This window comes from Leptosomus discolor, chromosome 4, assembly GCF_034619465.1.
Source record: "Leptosomus discolor isolate bLepDis1 chromosome 4, bLepDis1.hap2, whole genome shotgun sequence".
Taxonomy (NCBI): domain Eukaryota; kingdom Metazoa; phylum Chordata; class Aves; order Leptosomiformes; family Leptosomidae; genus Leptosomus; species Leptosomus discolor.
The window spans coordinates 83,248,092-83,267,694 of record NC_141394.1 but is presented as its reverse complement, the minus strand read 5'-3'; the positions used below and the strand labels follow the sequence as shown (position 1 = coordinate 83,267,694).

The 19,603-nt window shown below is 67.4% G+C and overlaps 1 protein-coding gene across 1 annotated transcript; it reads left to right on the top strand.

Moving 5' to 3' along the window:
* The first annotated feature begins 1,412 nt into the window (after nucleotides 1-1,412).
* Nucleotides 1,413-18,931, top strand: SIGLEC1 (sialic acid binding Ig like lectin 1). Its single transcript, XM_086464880.1, has 22 exons — nucleotides 1,413-1,548; nucleotides 2,293-2,649; nucleotides 2,736-3,032; nucleotides 3,465-3,728; nucleotides 4,524-4,778; nucleotides 5,302-5,601; nucleotides 6,299-6,553; nucleotides 7,327-7,629; nucleotides 8,247-8,501; nucleotides 8,864-9,157; nucleotides 9,863-10,117; nucleotides 11,218-11,520; nucleotides 12,065-12,319; nucleotides 13,024-13,329; nucleotides 14,620-14,871; nucleotides 15,170-15,514; nucleotides 15,639-15,893; nucleotides 16,489-16,785; nucleotides 17,568-17,667; nucleotides 17,772-17,918; nucleotides 18,285-18,484; nucleotides 18,609-18,931. Exons 1-22 carry the CDS (start codon nucleotides 1,413-1,415, stop codon nucleotides 18,929-18,931), a joined length of 5,754 nt encoding a protein of 1,917 aa, XP_086321006.1.
* The last annotated feature ends 672 nt before the right edge of the window (nucleotides 18,932-19,603 follow it).

Here is a 19,603-nt window from a genome sequence, read left to right as displayed (position 1 = left end):
GGAGGGGAGGGCAGCCGGGGGCAAAAGCACCGCGGTGGGGTGGCTGCCGCGCACGGGAGCCCTCGCGGGGACCTCGCTGGCTGTCCCGCGCACCGGCCGGCGGCAGCTCAGGCCGTGGGTGCGGAGGAGGGTGTTACAGGGTCCTTCCCTGCGTAACTGCCCCTTCCCCCCCCTGTTTCCCAGTGCGTGACATCTAAATAGTCTCGCCTGGGCGCTGTGAGGTGACAACGCATCCCACGTCCTGCTCTGGCGCGGGCAGCGTGCCGGGCCCAGCCCGCCGCCGCCTCGCGCACGTGCGCGCGCATGCAGAGGCTGTCGCACGTGTTTTTGGGGAGAAATCTTAGCAAATGCTCTCATTCCCGTGAGCTGACCAGCAGCGGGGCGCTGGCGTGTTCCCCGGCCGCAGCACGGGGCGGGTGGGAGCTGAGGTCCCCGTCCTACAGTGAGGGTCCCCATCCTGCAATGAGGGTCCCCATCCTGCACTGAGGGTCCCCATCCTGCACCGAGGGTCCCCATCCTGCAATGAGGGTCCCCATCCTGCACCGAGGGTCCCCATCCTGCACCGAGGGTCCCCATCCTGCACCGAGGGTCCCCGTCCTGCAGTGAGGGTCCCCACCAAGGATGGGGCACCCAGAAACCGAAACCCGGGGAAGTGGCAGAAGAAACGAAACTCGGTGTCGGCGCCCGCCGGGGAGCTGGGGAGTGGACCCCGGTGCTGAGCCGATGTTTCCTTCCTCCTTCGCCCCCATCCCACGGTTATTTCTGTCTCCTGCAGGGTCCCCAGCTCCCCCCCTGCAGCCCTGCCACACCGGGGGGGCCGGGGCAGTGGTACCCGCCACGTGCATGGTCACCCAGGGGCCATTCCGTTTGCTCTGGGTGCTTTGGTTTGGCCAGGAAAGATCCCAGGCAAAACTGAAGTGCTTTGGAGTCTGAAATACCTCCCCAAGCCGAATCAGCAGCGAGGAAATTCAAAGCATGTGTTGGAGGGAAAGGTGTCAGCAAAGCGACAGAGCCCTGAAGGAGGCGAAGGTTGGCTCAGGGAGGGAAGAGCTGCCTCGCTCAGGCTGGAAGGGTTGCGAGGTTGTTCGATAAAGATCTGAACTGAAATCAAGCAATTAATTCATTTCCATCATAATGAAAAAAAAATGGAGAAAAGGTCTTGTTCATCACAGAATAATTTTTAAAATGTAAAAATAATTTCGTCAGTTTGCTTCGCAAAAAGCCATTAAGCCTACCAAAAGCGGACAACCCCCTCGTTAAAGCCGTCCCAATCCCACCCAAAAGCGGAGGCAGACGCTGGGGAGGGGTCCTGTCGCTGCCGGCAGGATTTACCCTCCGTGGAGGTGTGAAGCGTTTCAAAGCCTTTGGCCACCGTTTCTCCTTGTCAGGGTCCCCTCTGCCGAACGCCGACCATGAGAAGGGGCCACCTCCCGCCCTCGTGGCCTCAGCCCGCCCTGCCTCTGCCCCCAGGGACCCCCGGCAGCGCCCGGGGTGCTGCCACACACCGGCCCCTGTGGCTCGTCCTCTTGGCCGGCCTCGTCACCCCAGGTACGGTGTCACCGAGAGACCCGCCGCCTCCTGCCCCCTGCGGGGGGCTGGTGGCCTGGATTTGCACCAGGATGGGTGGGAGCGGGAGCGCTGATGGCCTGGTCCTGCCAGGACACCCGAGGGACGGGCAGGATGGGTGCTGGGGACCCGCTCCTGGCTTTCCCGCAGGCCGTGGTGCAGCAGATGCTCGGGGTGGGGTGGGATTTGCCGGCACGTGCCGAATCGTGCCGTGCTCAGCTCTGCCCGCGCCCCCCCCTCCCGACGGGCAGGTCCCCATGGGCAGGGATGGGGTGGGCACGGGGTGGCAGGGGGACAGCCAGGGCGTGACAGAAAGGACAAGGAGCCAGAGGTGGTGGTGGGGGAACAAGGAAATAATCTTTTGGAGGGCCAGGAGGCCAAATGTTCTTGGGTTTAGTAGTCATCGAGGTTTTGGTTTTCGAACCCAGCCGGTGCCCAAGAGCACCGCCCGCAGAGCCGGCTTTCCCCCGCCATCTCCCCCTTCTCCACCTCGAAATTGTCTCCTGGGGGGGGGGTTGCCTCCCCCCCCTCATTCTCCCACCCCCCAGAGTCCCTCCCTGCCTGCCACGACCCCTTCAGGCAGCTGAGGGGATGGGGGGCAGCCCCGGTGGGTCCCAGGAGGGGAGCAGGGGGCTGCGGACCACGCGGCTGGGCCAGCCGGCAGCGGCCCACCGGCACGGCTGGCACCCTGACCCCCTCCTTCCCGCTGCCTCCCCTCCCACCCAGCCCTCAGCTCGTGGGGGGTCACCTACCCCGAGTCCCTGCGGGGCGTCACGGGCTCCTGCGTGGTGGTTCCCTGCGCCCTGAGCTACCCCGAGGACGTGACGGCCGCCGACGGCATCGTGGCCATCTGGTACAAGGACTACGACAGCGCCAAGACGCTGGTGTACCACTCGGCAGCCCAGGAGGGGGATGCTCGGTTCAGGGGCCGTGCCCAGCTCCTGGGGGACCCCGCCGCTCGCAACTGCACCCTGCTGCTGCGGGGGGTGACGCCGGAGGACAGCGGGCCCTACAGGTTCCGCTTCGAGATCGTCAACGGCGACCGGTGGTCTGCGGCGCGGGACGTGATGCTGAGCGTTTCGGGTGGGTACGGCGGTGAGATATCCCCACCCCCCCGCCCCGCCCCTAGCTCCCTGCCTGCCTGCCCACCCTCTGCTTCCCATCCCCAGACGACCTGGAGCACCCGAGCACTGCCACCAGCGAGGAGCACGCCGAGGGGCAAACGTCCACCCTGGAGTGCTCCACACCCTACGTCTGCCCGCTGGGCACCGTCACCCTGCGCTGGGCGGGCTACGACCCCCAGGTCTCGACGGTGTCCGGCCGGGTCCAGCTGGACACGAGCGGGGTCGGCCACCGCCTGACCCTCACCACCACCTTCTCCTGGAAGGACCACTCCAAAAAGCTGCTCTGCGAAGTTTCTGACGGCTCCAGGAAGGCGACCGGGGAGGTTGTCCTGCGGGTGAGACGTACGTGGGGCGGCTCTGCACGGCGGCTGGCTGAGCGGTGCGGGGAGGGGAGGGGACACACACACACAGAGGCACCTCTGCCACGGCCACACCACCCAGGTCCCCATCCTGCCACCCATCGTGCCTCCTCCCTTGCCTCCTTCCCGGGGCCCCTTGCAAAAACCCAGAGCAGAGTTTCCCCCTGCTTCTCCGTCCCTCTCCTCGCCCCCCACGACTCTCCACGGCCAGAGCCAGCGCCGGTGCCACAAACGCTGCTCAAGCGCCAGCTCCAGCCCCGTGGCACGCCCTGGCAAGCCCACCGCAGCTTTGCCCCCCCCTTTCCAGCTCCCCCTTTTCCCCACGCCTGACCCACGTGTATAAACAGCAGGACGGGCTACGGCAGCGTCCCCTGGGTCCTGCCCAGCCGTGTCTGTCTGTCTGTCCTCCCCGCAGACGCCCCTAAGGACACCCAGGTGTCGGTCAACCCCTCCGTGCAGAACATCCGCGTGGGCGACACGGTGTCCCTCGCCTGCGAGGCGAGCAGCAGCTACCCCCCCATCTCGGGGTACCGCTGGTACAAGGACGGGGTGGCCGTGGGCACCGAGCGGATCCTGACGCTCCGGGGCGTTCGCCGCGAGGACTACGGGCAGTACCGCTGCGAGGCCGAGAACGCCGCCGGGGCTGGTGCCGCGCCCGCCGTGACGCTCTACGTCTTCTGTAAGTGCCAGGGGAGCTTCCCCGAGGCTGGGGCACTGCTGGAGGAGGAGTGGGGCCGTGGGAGGGGGTTTATCCAGTAAGTCCAGGCTCAGGGGGGCAGGGGCGAGGTGACCAGTACTGGTGAGAGGTCCAGGAGCTGGGGGGTCCATGGTGGAGGACGGCGATGCCTCCATCGTGCCACACCTGCACCCTTCACCCCTCACGGCGAGCCCCAAAGACGGGGCAGGGAGGGATTTCCAGCCAAGCCTGGGGAGCGGAGCTGGCTGCGAGGCTTCGCTGCCGCTGCTGGGACGGAGGTGGTCAGAGCTCGTGGGGATTCGGAGCCGGGGTGGTCTGCGGGGAGGGGGAGCCAGGACCCTCCCTCAGATCCCGCAGTAGAGACAAGCCCCAGATCACCGCGTCACCCAGGAGGAGCCTGCCCCTGTCAGACCCCCCCCGGGGAGCATCGCCCCACTGGGGGAGCATCACCCCCCCCGCCCCAGGCTGGAGCTGGTGGGGCCGGTCTGCTCCCCCCCGAGCCCCCCCGTGCAGACCGTGAGAGGCGAAGGACGCCGCTGCGCCCCCCAGGAGTCCTGCCCCTGGGGCTTCGCACGGAAGCCAGGACTTGAGCCCCAGCTGGCAAGTCGGTGGCCAAGAGCAAGCCCAAACGCCTCCATCGCTGCCCCTGGGGGGAGGCCAGCGGGGCTCCTGCCCGTCCCCAGCCTCCACGCTGCGCTGCAGGGGTGGGGGGCTGGGTGGTGGGGGGCTGCTCTCCCGCCCCTGAGGCCGTCCCGAACGTGGTCCCGTCTCCATCAGCTGCAGAGATCTCGGTGAGCCCCGCGGCCGAGGTGCGGGAGGGGACGGCCACCACCTTGTCCTGCGACGTCCCTGGCGGGGAGGGCCTGGAGCTCAACTACACCTGGTACAAGAACAGCGCCTGGCTCGGGGAGGGCGCGGCGCACACCCTGCTCTTCCACCGCGTGGCCACCGGCGACGCCGGCTCTTACTCCTGCAAAGTGACCAACGACCGGGGCAGCGACACGTCCCGGGCCGTCGGCCTGAGCGTGACATGTGAGTGCCCACGGCTCCTGCCAGGGTCCCTGCCAGGCGAGGGTCCCTTCGTGCCAGGGGCTGTGCAAATCCCCCCGAAGCCAAAGCAAAGTCTTTGCCCCAAACACCCCGGGTCCGGTTGAAAGGAGGGTTCCAGCCCTCCTGGGTGGAAGCTCCTGCGAATGCAACCGCTCCCGCTCACGCCCCGCATTTGGAGGCACCGTGAAGTGCTCTTTGCAGCAGCAGGGACCCGTCCGGTCGCTGCAGCGTCTCCCACTCCCCCACTAATCCGTCACGTCAGCTGCTGGGAGGTTACTAACCGAGGAGCCAGCTATGATAATAACAGCTCAGGAGCTTTTTCTGCAAGTCAAGGGAAAAATGAAACAGCCCTGGGTTTGGCTTTGACGTTTCTGTGAGTAAATATAACCCGCTGACGGGAGGGGGGAAGCAGCTCGGAGGAGCAGCCGCGCGGGTCGGGGCTGGCCGTGCCCCGTGTGCCGGTAACGGGACCTCCCGAGCTGCAGCATCCTCTCTCCTCCCGCAGACCCCCCCCGGACCCCCACCATCACCCTCCTCCAGGAGACGCAGGGCGGCAGGCTGGCCATCGTCCGCTGCGCCGTGGACAGCCACCCCCCGGCCACCATGGCCCTTTACCGCGACGGCGCCTTGGTGGCGGCCAGCGGGTCGCAAGCGGCCCCGCGCCAGCGGCTGGGGGTCACCGCCTCCCGCAACGCCCTGCGGCTGGAGATCCGCGGCGCGGGGCCGCAGGACAGCGGGGAGTACCGCTGCGTGGCCAGCAACCCCTACGGCAACGCCAGCGCCGCCAAGCCCTTCGTCGCCCGCGGTGAGCTTGTCCAAACTCTTTCTTCCCCGTCCCCGCAAGAGCCCAGCGGTGGCCGGCGCCCGGGCAGGCGGCGGGGACCGGCTCCTCCTGCTCGATCCCCGAACCCCCTGCACCCTGCGGCTCCCCCAGCCTTGATGGTTTGGGGTGACCGAGGCAGCAGCTACGGAAAAGGAGGAGAGAAAAGCCCCCCAAAACCACGTCCAGGAGGAACCTCACCCTCAGGGTGCCCAAGGAAACCAAAGCGGACCTCAGGGTCCAATTCCAGAGAAACCAAACCCGAGTTTGGGTGCCACAGTGCTCAGCCAGGGCCCATTTCAGGTTGGCTGCGGTGGCCGCCCGGCGGTGCCGGGCAGAGGGGACCGAGCCTGTCCTGGGAGCAGCTCTCCCGGCCGAGCGCGGGCACTCGGAGAGAGCAGGCGAAGGCTCGGGAAAGGCCCCGTTTGTCTCCACTGGTGGCCGAGAGCCGGGGCGAACAGCTCGGGCGGAGACAGCCCAGCTGATGGCCAGTGTCCCCAGGGAACGTCACCCACCGAAGACGCAGCCGCCGGGGGCTCCTGCGCGGGAGGGGGCTGCGGGGGTCCTGCCTTAGAGGCAAGGCGAGCGCGGGGCCTTGGCCGGACGGAGCCAGGGGAAGGGCGAAGGCTTGGGCAGAGGTTTCCTCTCCTTCCCTGACGTCCCTCTCCCATCCCTCCTCCAGCGACGGAGGTCCTGATCCAGCCCGCGGCGGAGGTGCGGGAAGGGGCGGCCGTGACCCTGACGTGCCTGGGGGCTGGGGGGGCGGCGGGGGAGACCCTCTACACCTGGTACAGGAACAGCAGGCGGCTGCGGGAGAGCTCGGCCCCGACGCTGCGCTTCCCCTCCGTCCGCGGCGAGGACGCAGGAGCTTTCCAGTGCAGAGTCCGGAGCAGCAATGGCAGCGACGTGTCAGCGGCCGTCCCGCTCCGTGTGCTCTGTAAGTGCTGCCGGGGGGGGGGGGGGGGCTGCCCCCCTGCTCACACCCCAGCCAGCGAGGGGGGTGCTGGGGCTGGGCTGGGTGGTCCTGCTGGGAAGCCCCTGACTGCTCCCACCCCACCGCCAAGCACGGCCAAGGAGGTCTTGGGCAGAAATGTGGAGAGGGTGGAAAATTCCCTTTTGCAGGGAAAATCCGCGAGTTTGGGGGAGGAGAAATTTGGAGGGTCTCAAGATTCCCGAGAACCAAAGAGTTTTAAAACGTCCCACAAAATTAAATTTGTTTTCTCAGAACAATAAATGATCCCAGTGAAAATTATTTCCCAGTTGGATTTTGCCCTCCAAATATTTTCTGTGCCGTAAAATAAAAATCTTCCCTGATACCAACCCAGAAAAAGTACAATTAGGATGTTTCAGTCCTGACAAAACGGCATTTTTCTGTAGTCGCGGTAGGAGGTGTGGGTCACAACTGGACCCCAGGTGCCCGAACCACTGGGGTCTCTGCAGATCTGCCGCAGGGTTTGGGGCAGGGCTGGACACCCGGACCCCGAGCTCAAGCCAGGTGACAGCAGAGGTGCCATCAGAGGCGCCCGGCGCACGCAGGTCCCTTGCAGGGAGCTGGCAGATGCGGGACCCTGGGGTCTGGCAGCTGGAGGGAGGGTGGGATGCCCAAGAGCTGCTGGGGTGGCACTGGAAAGCAGCGATCCCTCAGGCCCCTGGGCTTCTCCCGGCCTCCGGAACCCGTAATATCCTCACCGGAGTGTTCTAACCCTGCAGTCCCACCGAGGCAACCGGCGATGAGCTCCTTCCTGGAGACCCAAGGCGGGAGCCTGGGCATCATCCAGTGCACCGTCGAGAGCGACCCAGAGGCCAACCTGACCCTGTGGAGAGGAGAAGAAGCGATAGCCTGCACGTGGGGCTGCCCCACAGCCCCCAACCCCAGGGTCCACGCCACCTTGTCCTACAACAGCTTGAAGGTGGAGATCCGGGAGGTGGTGCTGGAGGACGAGGGGACCTACGTGTGCCGGGCCGGGAACACGCAGGGCAACGCCAGCGCTGCCGTGGACTTCAGGGCTGAGAGTGAGTGTGGTGGCGGTGGTGGGGGTGGTGGGTAGGACAGAGCCAGCTGCCACACGTCCCCGCGGTGTCTGGGAAAATCCTGGGAGAGGGGAGGGAATGGCAGGGAAGGAGACAAGCTCAGGAGACCAAGGGTGACGGTGGCAGAAGGACAGAAGGAGCAGGAATAGGCCACATACCTGAGAAATCCAGGGTATCGGCAGCATCCACCCCGGAAGAGCTGGGGTGCACAAGTCACCCGTGCCAGCCCCTCCAGCTAATCCTGGGGGTTTCGGAGGGTTCCCCCAGGGCCATAGCGAGGGCTCCAGCTCCTGGCGGGGATTCACTGCTGAGCCCTGCCTGTGTGCGACCGGGGATGCTGAGCAAAGCGCTGCTGGGCGAGTCCCCACGGGTCCCCTCCTGCCGGGACATCATCTCTGGGCTGACATGGCCCCGGGTGGCCGGTACCTCACCCCAGAGGGTGCTGCTCCAGCTCGGCATTGCAGGATTAACCATCCCTTCCATCTCCTGGAAGAGCTGCAAAGCCACTCGCCGGGCTCTGGAGGGGTTGTGCACCCTGACGCCGGCCGTCGCGGCTGACTTCGTGCCTGTTTGCCTCCTGCCCCTGCCCCTGCCCGCAGCTGCCAGCATCGCAGTGGCTCCATCCTCCCGCGTGCTGGAAGGCCACGCCGCCAACCTGACCTGCCGGCTGAGCAGCCTCTCCCCGGCTCTGCCCAACTTCACCTGGTACCGAAACGGGCAGCGGCTCGCCGAGGCCTCGGCCGCCTCCCTGGTGTTTCGGCAAGTGGCCAGCACGGACGCGGGTCTCTACCGCTGCCAGGCCACCACCGGCGGCAGCAGCCGGAGCTCGCCCGCCGTCGCCCTGGACGTGCTGTGTACGTACGGGCTGCTGGGGGACGCTTGTGCCGGTGCTGGGCAGAGGTGGGAGCGCGTGGGGGTCTTTGAGCACGTCCTGGGGCGTCCTCCCGCCGGCGTCCGCCCTCCCGTGCCACCGGCTGCCGCGTCCTTACCGTCCCGCTGAGCGCGGGCGCGCGGCCCTGCGGGTGCAAAGCTCGGGTGGTGCAGCGCAGCCCCCAAAACCACCCGTGAGGGCGGCTGCTGGGCGTGGGGACAGCGTGGTCACCCTGGGGGTGGTGCGGTCCCCGCTGGGTCCTGTGCCAGCAGAGACCTTCCCCTTCCCAGAGATCTGGTGGTGGGGAGCGATAGCTGCTCAGCCGCCCTTCTCCGTCCTGCCCAGACCCGCCGCGGGACCCCCGCCTGACGGCATTCCTGGAGACGGAGAGGGGCCGCCTGGCCATCTTCCAGTGCTCGGTGGCAAGCAACCCTCCCGCCCGGCTGGCCCTGCACCGGGGCGAGGAGCTGGTGGCCACCAGCGAGGCAGGGAGCAGCCCGCGGGTCAGCGTCTCGGCCGCCCCCAACACCCTCAGGGTGGAGATCCGGGAGGTGACGCCGGCGGACGAAGGCAGCTACCGCTGCACGGCCACCACCGCGCACGGCACCGCGGCCCGGCGCCTGTACTTCCGCGTGCAGAGTGAGTACCGCGTGCCGGCCGACCCGAAACCACCGGGCCGCGGTGGCCGGCTGTGGTCCTGCCCGTCCCCGGGCCACCGCAGGGACACGGCTTTGGGCTAAGCCACGGCAGACGTGGCAGCGGCCGGCACCGGCTGCGCCGCGGGGAGGTTTCTTCAGCCGCTCCTCCGCCCGCCTCCCCAGCAGCTCGCCAGCGGGGGGGATGGGGTGGCGCCATCCCTGCTGGGGGCTTGGGGGGTGTCCCCGGGCAGGGGCTGGGGTGTGATGAGCGGGGACCCGGTGGTGCCCAACCAGCACCCAGATCCCCTCGCCTCTGCACCCAGACGCCGGCGTGAGGCGGCACCCCGGTTACCCGGGGGGTCAGCGGGGATCCTGGGCTGAATCCATTTCTTGGGTTGGGATCCGGCCCTTTGACCGAGCGATCCAAACGTGATCCGCAGGGGAGCTGGTGTCTGCGCTCCCGCTCGGTGCCACTGGATCCCACCCAGTGCTGCTGGATCCCACCCAGTGCCGCTGGATCCCACCCAGGCTCCGGCTGCCGCTCCGGAGGTGCCGGCTCACAGCCCGCCCCCGGCGCCAGGCACCTGAATTCAAACCCTTGGGCACCGCCAGTGACGGAGCTGGGTGGGGGTCAGCTAACGGGGACAGGGAGCCACAAATTCTCTCCAGCATGGATACCCAGTGCCGTTGTCTCTCCGTGCTCCAGCCGCCCGAGTCGTCGTCTCGCCGGCGGCGGAGGTGCGGGAAGGAGACGACGTCTCCCTGACGTGCCAAGTGGCGGGTGAGCCCCAGGACGACACCTTCTACTCCTGGTACAAGAACAGCGAGCGGCTCCAGGAGAGCCCCGACAACCTCCTCGCGTTGCCCAGCGTCACCAGCGCCGCCGCCGGCTCCTACCACTGCCGGGCCCGCAGCCCCTCGGGGACCAGCGTCTCGCCGGCTGTCGCCCTGCGCGTCTCCTGTGAGTGGGACCCTCCTGGGAACAGAGGCGGGGGGAGCGGGGTGCTGGGCGTGGGGTGGTGCTGGTGGTGGGATGGTACCAGGGATGAGATGGTGCCTGGGATGGTGCTGGCAGCGGGACGGTGCTGGTGGTGGGATCGTGCTGGTGGTGGGATGGTGCCAGAGATGGGATTGTGCCAGGGGTGGGATGGTGCTGGGGATGGGATGATGCCTAGGATGCTGCCGGTGCTGGGATGATGCTGGTGGTGGGACGGTGTTGAGGATGGGATAGTGCCTGGAATGGTGCTGGGCGCGGGAAGGTGCTGGGTGTGGGATGGTGCCAGGGGTGGGATGGTGCCAGGGGTGGGATGGTGCCGGGGGTGGGACGGTGCCAGGGGTGGGATGGTGCTGGGGGTGGGATGGTGCCGGGGGTGGGATGCTGAGCAGGGCCGCTGGGCCGCGCAGGGCTGCGGCTGGCACACAGCAGGCGCCTCGCACGGCCCTGGCTGCCGGCACCGTCCCCAAACGCTGCGTGTCCCACGCGCAGGGGGCGGCTGGGTTTGAGCGAGAGCGCCGCACGCTTCGTAGCGAAACACCCTCTGCCCTTAGTAAATACCAAAGAGCTAAAGGTGGGAAGTTTGTGGGGGCGTAGCTCCTCAATAAACCCCCGGTCTGAATCAAAACCAGTCGAACACGGCCCCTTTCAAGCCGCACTTCCCGATGAGAAGCACTGTGGCCGCCCCAGCTCTCACCTGCCTGCTGCGTCACAGAAAAAGGGGGGAAAAAAATGCAGTGAGAAGTATTTTGGTTCTGTTGAAACAACATGTTTCAACCGACCTGAAGTCACCCAAGTTTTTCAAGCCTTCAGCTGAGGAGAAATGTCTTTCTGGGCTGGAGGGGAAAACCGTGGGAAGAGAAAGGGTTTTGCTTTGCTGCAAGTGTGGGTGCTGCTGCCCCAGGAGCTGCTGCAAACCCCTCGGGGTGTCCGAGGAGCCTGGGGGAGGCGACGCCACCCAGGACCTGGGAGGGACGGGACCCCTCCCGGGCCGGAGCTGGAGCCAAGCAGCCCAGCCTCGGGGGGCCGTGGGGACAGACTCAGGCTTCGCTCACCCTCCTGGGCAGATCCTCCGCGGGTGCCGGTGCTGACCTCCTTCCTGGAGACCCCCGAGGGGCAGCGGGGGGTCCTGCAGTGCACGGTGGACAGCAGCCCGCGGGCAGAGCTGGCTCTCTACAAGGACCAGGCGCTGGTGGCCGCCACGGCGCTGCCCCAGCCCACCGCCCTGCCGCGGCTCGGCGTCGCCTCGGCCTTCAACGCGCTGCGGGTCAGCATCCACCCCGTGCTGCTGGAGGACGAGGGGGAGTACGTGTGCTCTGCCAGCAACGCCTACGGCAACGCCAGCGCGGCGGCCAACTTCACGGCGGGCAGTGAGTCCCGGGACCGGGGCGGGATGGGGCCCCTGGAACTGGGGAGCGATGGAGGCAGCGGGTTGTGGCGAGGAGGTGAAGGCAGGCGCTGCTGGAGGGTGCTGGTGGGGAAGGGAGGGCAGAGAGGAGCTGGTCTGGGACGGGCAGCACAGAACCAGAGAGGAAAGGGAGGAAGATGAGTGTTAATGGGGACGGGGGCTATGCCAGGGGTGTTCCCAGAGAGCTGCCTGTATCCCCCTCCCCGCCCACGGCGCAGGAGCTGCAGCTCCTCTCGGAGGCGAGGCAGAGGGCCGGCTTTGCCGTACCCACCATGGCACCGTCCTGGCAGAGCTGGCGTCACCCCAGGCTGTCCTACGGCCACCGCAGCGGCCGGGAGGGGCTGCCAGGGAGGGAGGGGGCTGCGGGGTCTTCACCACTTCTTGCCTGGAATGACGGGGAACGAGCCCCAAGCAACCTGGACCGGACCAGCTCTCCCACCAAGCACCCCGCCACCCTCCGCCCTCCAGCCCCCTCCGAGCATCCCCTCCTTCCCCTTCCGCCGCAGCCACCAGGGTCTGGATCTCCCCTTCCCCGGACGTTCGGGAAGGCGACGCCGTCAACCTGACGTGCGCGGTGGAGCGCGGCGGCGAGGAGGTGCTGAGCTACGCCTGGTACAAGAACAAGGTCTGGCTCAGCACCGGCTCGGCCCCGGCCATCGCCTTCCCCAGCGTCGCTGCCGCCGACGCCGCCTCCTACCACTGCGCCGTGCGGACCCCGGCGCGGACCCGCAGCTCTGCCCCCGCCACCCTCAACGTCCTCTGTGAGTCCCCGCGGGCAGGGGGGCTTCACGCTGCCACGGGGGGCAAGGGGGGGTGTTGCTGGTGCCCAGATGGGGCAGGGACCCGGCCGCACTGCAGGCAGGTCCCTTGGGGGGATACTTGTCCCTCGGCTGGGGGCATGGTCTGGAGGGGCTGGGGGGTAGCAAGGCCTGGCTTAGTTTGGGGGCCTCAAAACCCCCCTAGCTTTCATCCCAGGTGATAACTAAGCCGAGCTTTATACCCAAGTCCTGTGTCCAGCCCACGGGGAGCAGACCTGGGCCAACAGCCCCGTGGCGTCTGCAGACGGTTTCGGTGAAGCTTCTCCACACGCCCCCAAGTTTGTCCTTACGCTTTGGACCAAACTGGGACGGAAAAATCTTTGGCTTTTGAGAAATGTTGCAGGATTATAAGTTGTTTCTTTTTTTTTTCCTGATTTGGAAAACGAAAACCAGGCTTTGTTTAAAAAAAGACATAAAAAAATAGCGTAGTTGCAAGTCAGAATGTAAGATATTTTTCCTTTTTATTAGGAAAAGATGGCTTTAATTTATAAATCTGCTGTGTGGAGGGGCACTCCTGGAAATGTCCTCCGGAGAGCCTGAGACCCCGGCAACAAATCCATTGCCCCTCTCCCTCCTCCCGATCTCGGATGGATGCTGCTAGAAGTATCTCAGCATGACAGACCCTGATGTGCTTTGTCCCCCCCCAGACCCCCCCCGGAACCTGCAGCTGAAGGCCTTCATGGAGAGCGACGAGGGGACCGCAGTCATCCTCATCTGCGCCGTGGAGAGCAACCCCCCGTCCGAGATCACCCTGCTCAAGGGGGGGCAGCCGGTGGCCTCCAGCCCCCCCACGGGAGGTGACCACCCCAGGCAGAGCCCCCACGTCTCCCCCTCACCCAACACCCTGAAGCTGGAGCTGCGGGAGGCCTCCGAGGAGGATGAGGGCGAGTACGAGTGCCGGGCAAGCAGCCCCCTCGGCAGCGCCCGCACATCCCTGCCCCTCCGTGTGCGGGGTGAGTCCGGCCTCGCCGCGGGTCGGGGAGGGGGGGACACACAGGGGCTGGGGTTGGCGTCAGCATCGAGGGGTACGGCCCAAATCAGCGGTGCCGTTGGGCGGCGGAGGGCGTCGAGGGGGGTGTGGGGCTGGAGGGAGGGCAGGGAGGGGCTGCTGCCCACCGGGCTGGGCACGGGCAAGGGGGACGGTGGCTTCGGAGCCGGGAATGGCTTTATCCGGCAGCCGTCGAGGAGGGCAAACCGCGTGCCAGCGATGGCCAACTGTGTGCCAACGAGGGCAAACCTTGTGCCAATGAGGGGAAACCATGTGCCAACAAGGGCAAACCATGTGCCATCGAGGGCCAATCGTGTGCCAACGAGGGCCAACCTCGTGCCAATGAGGGCCAATCATGTGCCAATGAGGGCAAACCTCATGCCAACGAGGACAAACCTCGTGCCAATGAGGGCCAACCTCGTGCCAACGAGGGCCAATCGTGTGCCAACGAGGGCCAACCTCGTGCCAACGAGGGCCAATCATGTGCCAATGAGGGCAAACCTCGTGCCAACGAGGGCAAACTTCGTGCCAACGAGGGCAAACCATGTGCCATCGAGGGCAAACCTCGTGCCAACGAGGGCAAACCTCGTGCCAATGAGGGCCAACCTCGTGCCAACGAGGGCCAATCGTGTGCCAACGAGGGCCAACCTCGTGCCAACGAGGGCCAATCGTGTGCCAACAAGGGCAAACCTCATGCCAACGAGGGCAAACTTCGTGCCAACGAGGGCAAACCATGTGCCATCGAGGGCAAACCTCGTGCCAACGAGGGTAAACCTCGTGCCAATGAGGGCCAACCTCGTGCCAACGAGGGCCAATCGTGTGCCAACGAGGGCCAACCTCGTGCCAACGAGGGCCAATCGTGTGCCAACAAGGGCAAACCTCATGCCAACGAGGGCAAACTTCGTGCCAACGAGGGCCAACCTCGTGCCAACGAGGGCCAATCGTGTGCCAACGAGGGCCAACCTCGTGCCAACGAGGGCCAATCGTGTGCCAACAAGGGCAAACCTCATGCCAACGAGGGCAAACTTCGTGCCAACGAGGGCAAACCATGTGCCATCGAGGGCAAACCTCGTGCCAACGAGGGCCAACCTCGTGCCAACGAGGGCCAATCGTGTGCCAACAAGGGCAAACCTCATGCCAACAAGGGCAAACCTCATGCCAACGAGGGCAGACTTCGTGCCAACGAGGGCAAACCATGTGCCATCGAGGGCCAACCGTGTGCCAACGAGGGCCATCCCCGCTCCGCTCTCCCCAGCCGTCAGGGTGGTGGTGCGACCCTCCGCCGAGGTCCCCGAGGGGACCGACGTGACGTTGACCTGCCGGGACGCGGGTGCCCACCCGGGGACCCTCTACAGCTGGTACAAGAACGGGCGGTGGCTGGCGGAGGGGCTCGCCGCCTCCCTCGCCCTCCCCGCCGCCCGGCGCTCCGATGCCGGCGCCTACTCCTGCCGGGCGGGCAGGGGGCTGCGGGGCCGCCGCGCCCCCCCCGCCGCCCTCCGGGTGCTCTGTGAGTGAGGGGCGGCCGCGCTGGGGGGGGGGGGAAACACCCACCCGGGGTCCTCCAGGCCAAGGGGGGAGCAGGGCAGCGCGGGAGGGATGGCGCTGCGGTTGGGAGGACGGTCTGTGTCGCCACCTGGTGACATCCCGCGATACGCCCGCGACAGCCCCCCCCCCCACGCCGCCCCTTCTCTAACCCCCCCGCCGGCCCCTTCAGCCAGCATTAAACCTGCCCCCCACCCTCCCAGTCCCCCTGGCACCTTTTTGGGGGCGAGGCGTGGGGGGAAAAGCCGCCCTTCGCCTTGCAGATGCCCCGCAGGAGCCAACCTTCACCTCCCTGGTGGAGCCCCGGGGGGGGCGACAGGCCGTCCTGCTCTGCACCGTCGACAGCTTCCCACCCTCCGACCTCATCCTGCACCGGGGTCCCGGCTACGCACCGCTGGCCTCCACGCGGGGACCAGCCGACCCCCGCTTTACCGTCCAGGCGTCCCCCAACTCCCTGCGGGTGGGGATGGAGGGGCTGGAGCTGGGGGACGCGGGGGTCTACGTCTGCTCAGCCAACAACAGCTACGGCACCGTGTCCTCGTCCCTGCGCCTGGATGTGGGAGGTGAGCATGGCCCCGAGCCACGGGGAGCCCCGTGTCGGGGTCTCGGTGGGCCCTCCCGTGGCAGCGTGGCTCTGGGGAGCCTTTTTGGGGGGGGTTGGGGATGGTGTCATCCTCTACAAACCCAAGCGGGCAACAGAGACTTCCCAGCCTTCCTCCTCCTCCTCCTCAGGGGTCACAGTCACGGTTGAGCCCTCGGCAGAAGTCCCCGAAGGCACCGCAGCCACCATGACCTGCTCGGCCGTCCCTTGGGTGGGCGAAGAGGCCAACTACACCTGGTACAAGAACAACCGGTGGCTGCGGGAGGGACCGACCGGCTCCTTCGTCCTCGCCCGCGTCTCCAGCACCGACACCGGCTCCTACCGCTGCCGGGCGAGCGGGACACGGGGCAGCGCCGCCTCGGCCCCGCTCAGCCTCAGCGTCCTCTGTGAGTGTCCCCCAGCCCCGCGGGGACGGGCCGCCGTGCAGAGCCCTCGACGCGCTGGGTGCACCCAGCCCAGCATCACACGCGTCCTGCTGCGGCAAGGGGGCCTTCATCCTCTTCTTCCTCCCCTCCTTGCCCTGATCCTCTCCCTTTGCACCCAGGGAAGAGAACGCTGGGGTTTTCTCTAGCAGTGGCTGCATCCAGCCGTGGCTGCCCCCTCCCTGGCAGGGCTCAAGGCCAGGCTGGATGGGGCTGGGAGCAGCCAGGTCTGGTGGGAGGTGTCCCTGCCCGTGGCAGGGGGGGTGGGAACCAGATGGTCTTTACGGTCCCTTCCGACCCAAACCGTGCTGTGATTCTGTGACGCCCCTCAAAAGTCAGATTTGGAGCTACCCCGGGGGGGACCCTCCAGATGGGAACGGGCGCGAAGGGCTGGGAGAGGGTGTGAAACCACCAGCCCCGAGCTGGGTGCGCTGGAGCTGCTCCGGCCCGGAGGAGGGATGCGTTAAGCAGCCCTTGGCGAGCACCCAGACCAGCGTGGGAGGGGGGGTCCCACACCACGGCCCACCGCCAGCCCCATCTCTTCCCCCCACACACACAGACCCCCCCCGGGACGTGTCGGTCAGCACCTTCCTGGAGAACCGCAGCGGGCGGGTGGGCATCGTGCTGTGCACGGCCGACAGCCACCCGCCCTCCGCCATCGCCCTGTACCGCCGCGGCCGGCTCCTGGCCTCCAGCCTGGCCCCAGCCACGGCGCCGGGGGTCCGCGCCTCCCCCTCCCACAACGCCCTCCGCCTGGAGCTGGGGGCCGTGGGGCCGGAGGATTCGGGGGAGTACACCTGCGTGGCCGGCAACCCCCTGGGCAACGCCACGGCCGGCGCCTACTTCGACGTGCGCAGTGAGTGGGGCTGGCCCCGACCCCGGGGTGCTGAGCCGGGGGGCTCGGTGGGGGCTCGGTGGGGAGCGGGGGACCCTGCCAGAAAGATGCCTTTGGAGCGGTGGGGGTGACCGGCAGCAGCAGAAATGGGTCAGACTGGCCACGAGCCTTTAGACAGGGAGGGGTTTACCGTGAGAATTGGGTGTTCCCTTTCTCCCGAAGCACCCCAGGCTGGGGCTGGGGGCTGGTGTTCATGAAAGGGCTGAAAAAGCCCACGGGAGCCGAAAATGGACTTGAACGCTGCAGAATGACCAAAAAAAACCCCCCAAGTGTGGAGGAATTGGCTCGGCTTCGACAAACAGCAAAACACGGTGCTGCTGCTTGTCGCTGTGCTGGGTGACACCCCCCCCCCCACCCCCCGCCCGTCCCTGGGTGCTGGCAGGGGACAGGACACTGTCCAGCGCAGGGTGACACACAGAAATATCCCAGTCTCCTTGTCCCTTTGCTGCAGGGGATGGGCACGTGGGCAGGGGCAGTGAGTGTCCCTGTGGGGTCCCAGCATGGTGCTGTTCTACACCCCCCCCCCCCCCCCGCAGTGTGTCCTGTCCCACTAACCATCTGTCCCAGCCCCAGGGACCTGGCACTGGTGACAAGGGGTGTCCCCTGCCTCTGGCCAGCTGTCACAGCCACCTCCCTGGGGTCCCCTTCACCCCTCATGGGGCACCCCAAGGCCCCCTGAGGTCTTGCCAAGCCGGCACCCCCGGCACCGGTGAGGCTCTGCCCTGGCTCCCCTCTGCCCACAGCTCTCACCCACCTCCTGGCCTTCACCGTGGCGGCTGGGCTGCTCGTGGCCATCATCTGCGTGGCCGCCCTGGCCCTCCTGGCTGTGAAGCTGTGGCCCAGGTAACGTCCCCGGCTGGGATGGGGGGGGGAACAGGGACCCTGGGTGGAGCTGGCCCGGGGCAGGGGGGACACCAGGGGTGTCATCTCCTTCTCCTCCCTTCCAGGCTGAGGAAGTTTTGGGGCTGGTCCGGCACTGAGGACACCTTCGAGCTGAGGAGCAAACAGGAGCAGGCGCAGGTAGGGACCTCGGTGGGGCCAGCTGTGACGACCCCCCACCCCACCCCGAGCTGCCAGGGGATCCCCATGGCAAGGTGGGGCGTGGGTGGTCCGGGGGGGTGCGCTGTGCTGCAGAGCATCTCAGCACTGGCTCGGCGCGGGGCTGGGGGATGCGGGTCCCAGCCAGGATCTGGCCCAGCCAGGGGGCTACGTGCCACCGCCGCCACCGCGGCTGCCATTGCCGGAGCCGGGGAAAGGGCAGGAGGGGCCGAACCTCCCGAGGACCAGAACTGCCCCTCGCAGGCTCATCCCAGAGGGGCTTCCCAGCGCTCGGGGGTGCTGACCCCTCTGGGCGATGCTCTGGGTGCTCCCCTGGCCCCTCCGTGGGCAGCCGTGCCCCAACCAGCCCCAACCTTTTCCAGGTGGATGCAGCTTCCTAAGCCGGGGGCTCTTTGGCCCAGGAGCAACTGTAGCAGCCGGCGCTGGATGCCCACGGCCCTGGCCTGGCTGGATCCAGGCAGCCACCACCCTGGGGATACACCCAGCCCCGGCTCCATCCCCTCCCAGCCCCCTCTGCCCCTCTCCTGTCCCGCCGTGGATGTTGTTCTCACGCCGGGCACGGTTCGGGCTCGCCACCGCGTGTGCCAGGCACCGGCAGGCTGTGACGGCTCAGAGCTGCTCTCCAGCAGCGAAATCCCAGAAAACACACACACACAAAAAAAAAAAAGGTGCAAGCCTGGGGACAGCCTCTCCATCGCCACCGTCCTCCTGTCCCACCGCCCCAGGGTGCTGGCTGCTGTGGTGCTGTGCAGCCCTGGTGGGCTGGGGGCCTCGCTGTGTGCTGTTCCCTGGAATTAAACCCCGGAGCAAGGAGCAGCCGGTGTCTGAGGGGGCTGAGCTGGGAAGGGGTTCGTGGCCCCGCTTTGGGAAGGGTGGGGGGCTGCAGGCGGCCACGGGGCTGGGCAGGGCTGGTTTCCCTGGGGACCCCCCCGTGTCGGCGTGTGACCCTTCCCCCGCTCTCCTTTCCACGTCGTCCCCCAAAGCCGGTCTGGGGCCGCTGCGGAGCGACGGCTCGGTCTGCGGGGCAGGTGGGCGATCGGGGACGTGATGCTCGGAGACAGCCCACCGTCACAGCACCCCCATTTTCCTGGCGTCTGCCTCGTCAGCCCGTCGGACAGGAGGGCAGAGGTGTCCCCAAGCCAAAGGTGTCCCCTCGGTGCCCGGGAAGAGGCAGGAGGCGAGGAGGAGCCCTGTCCGGTCAGCTCTGTGCTGCCAGAGGGGAGCTGGGGGCTGCGGGAGGGCTGTGCTTGCAGCCCCCAGAGAGGAAGGGGGCCGCTGGACTGTGTCCCCTCCTGGACCGCTGACGTTAGATGTCACTCTGTGGCCACCTCGCCGCCAGACACCGCCGGACAGGGGCTCAGCCGCGGGCGCGCAGCCGGCCGGGGCTTCGGAGGATGGAGCTGGAGCCTGCCGAGGGCAGGCTGGGGGCTTGGGGGTGATGCTCCGCTCCCAGGGGTGCTTCATCCCCCCTTATCCTCCTGCTCATGCACCAAAGCAGCCTGCTGCAGTTCCAGCGGGCCGTGGGAGAGCCAGCCAGCACCCACGCCAGCCGGCACCCACGCCAGCCAGCACCCACACCAGCCAGCACCCACGCCAGCCGGCACCCACGCCAGCCAGCACCCACACCAGCCAGCACCCACGCCAGCCGGCACCCACGCCAGCCAGCACCCACGCCAGCCAGCACCCACGCCAGCCGGCACCCACGCCAGCCGGCACCCAC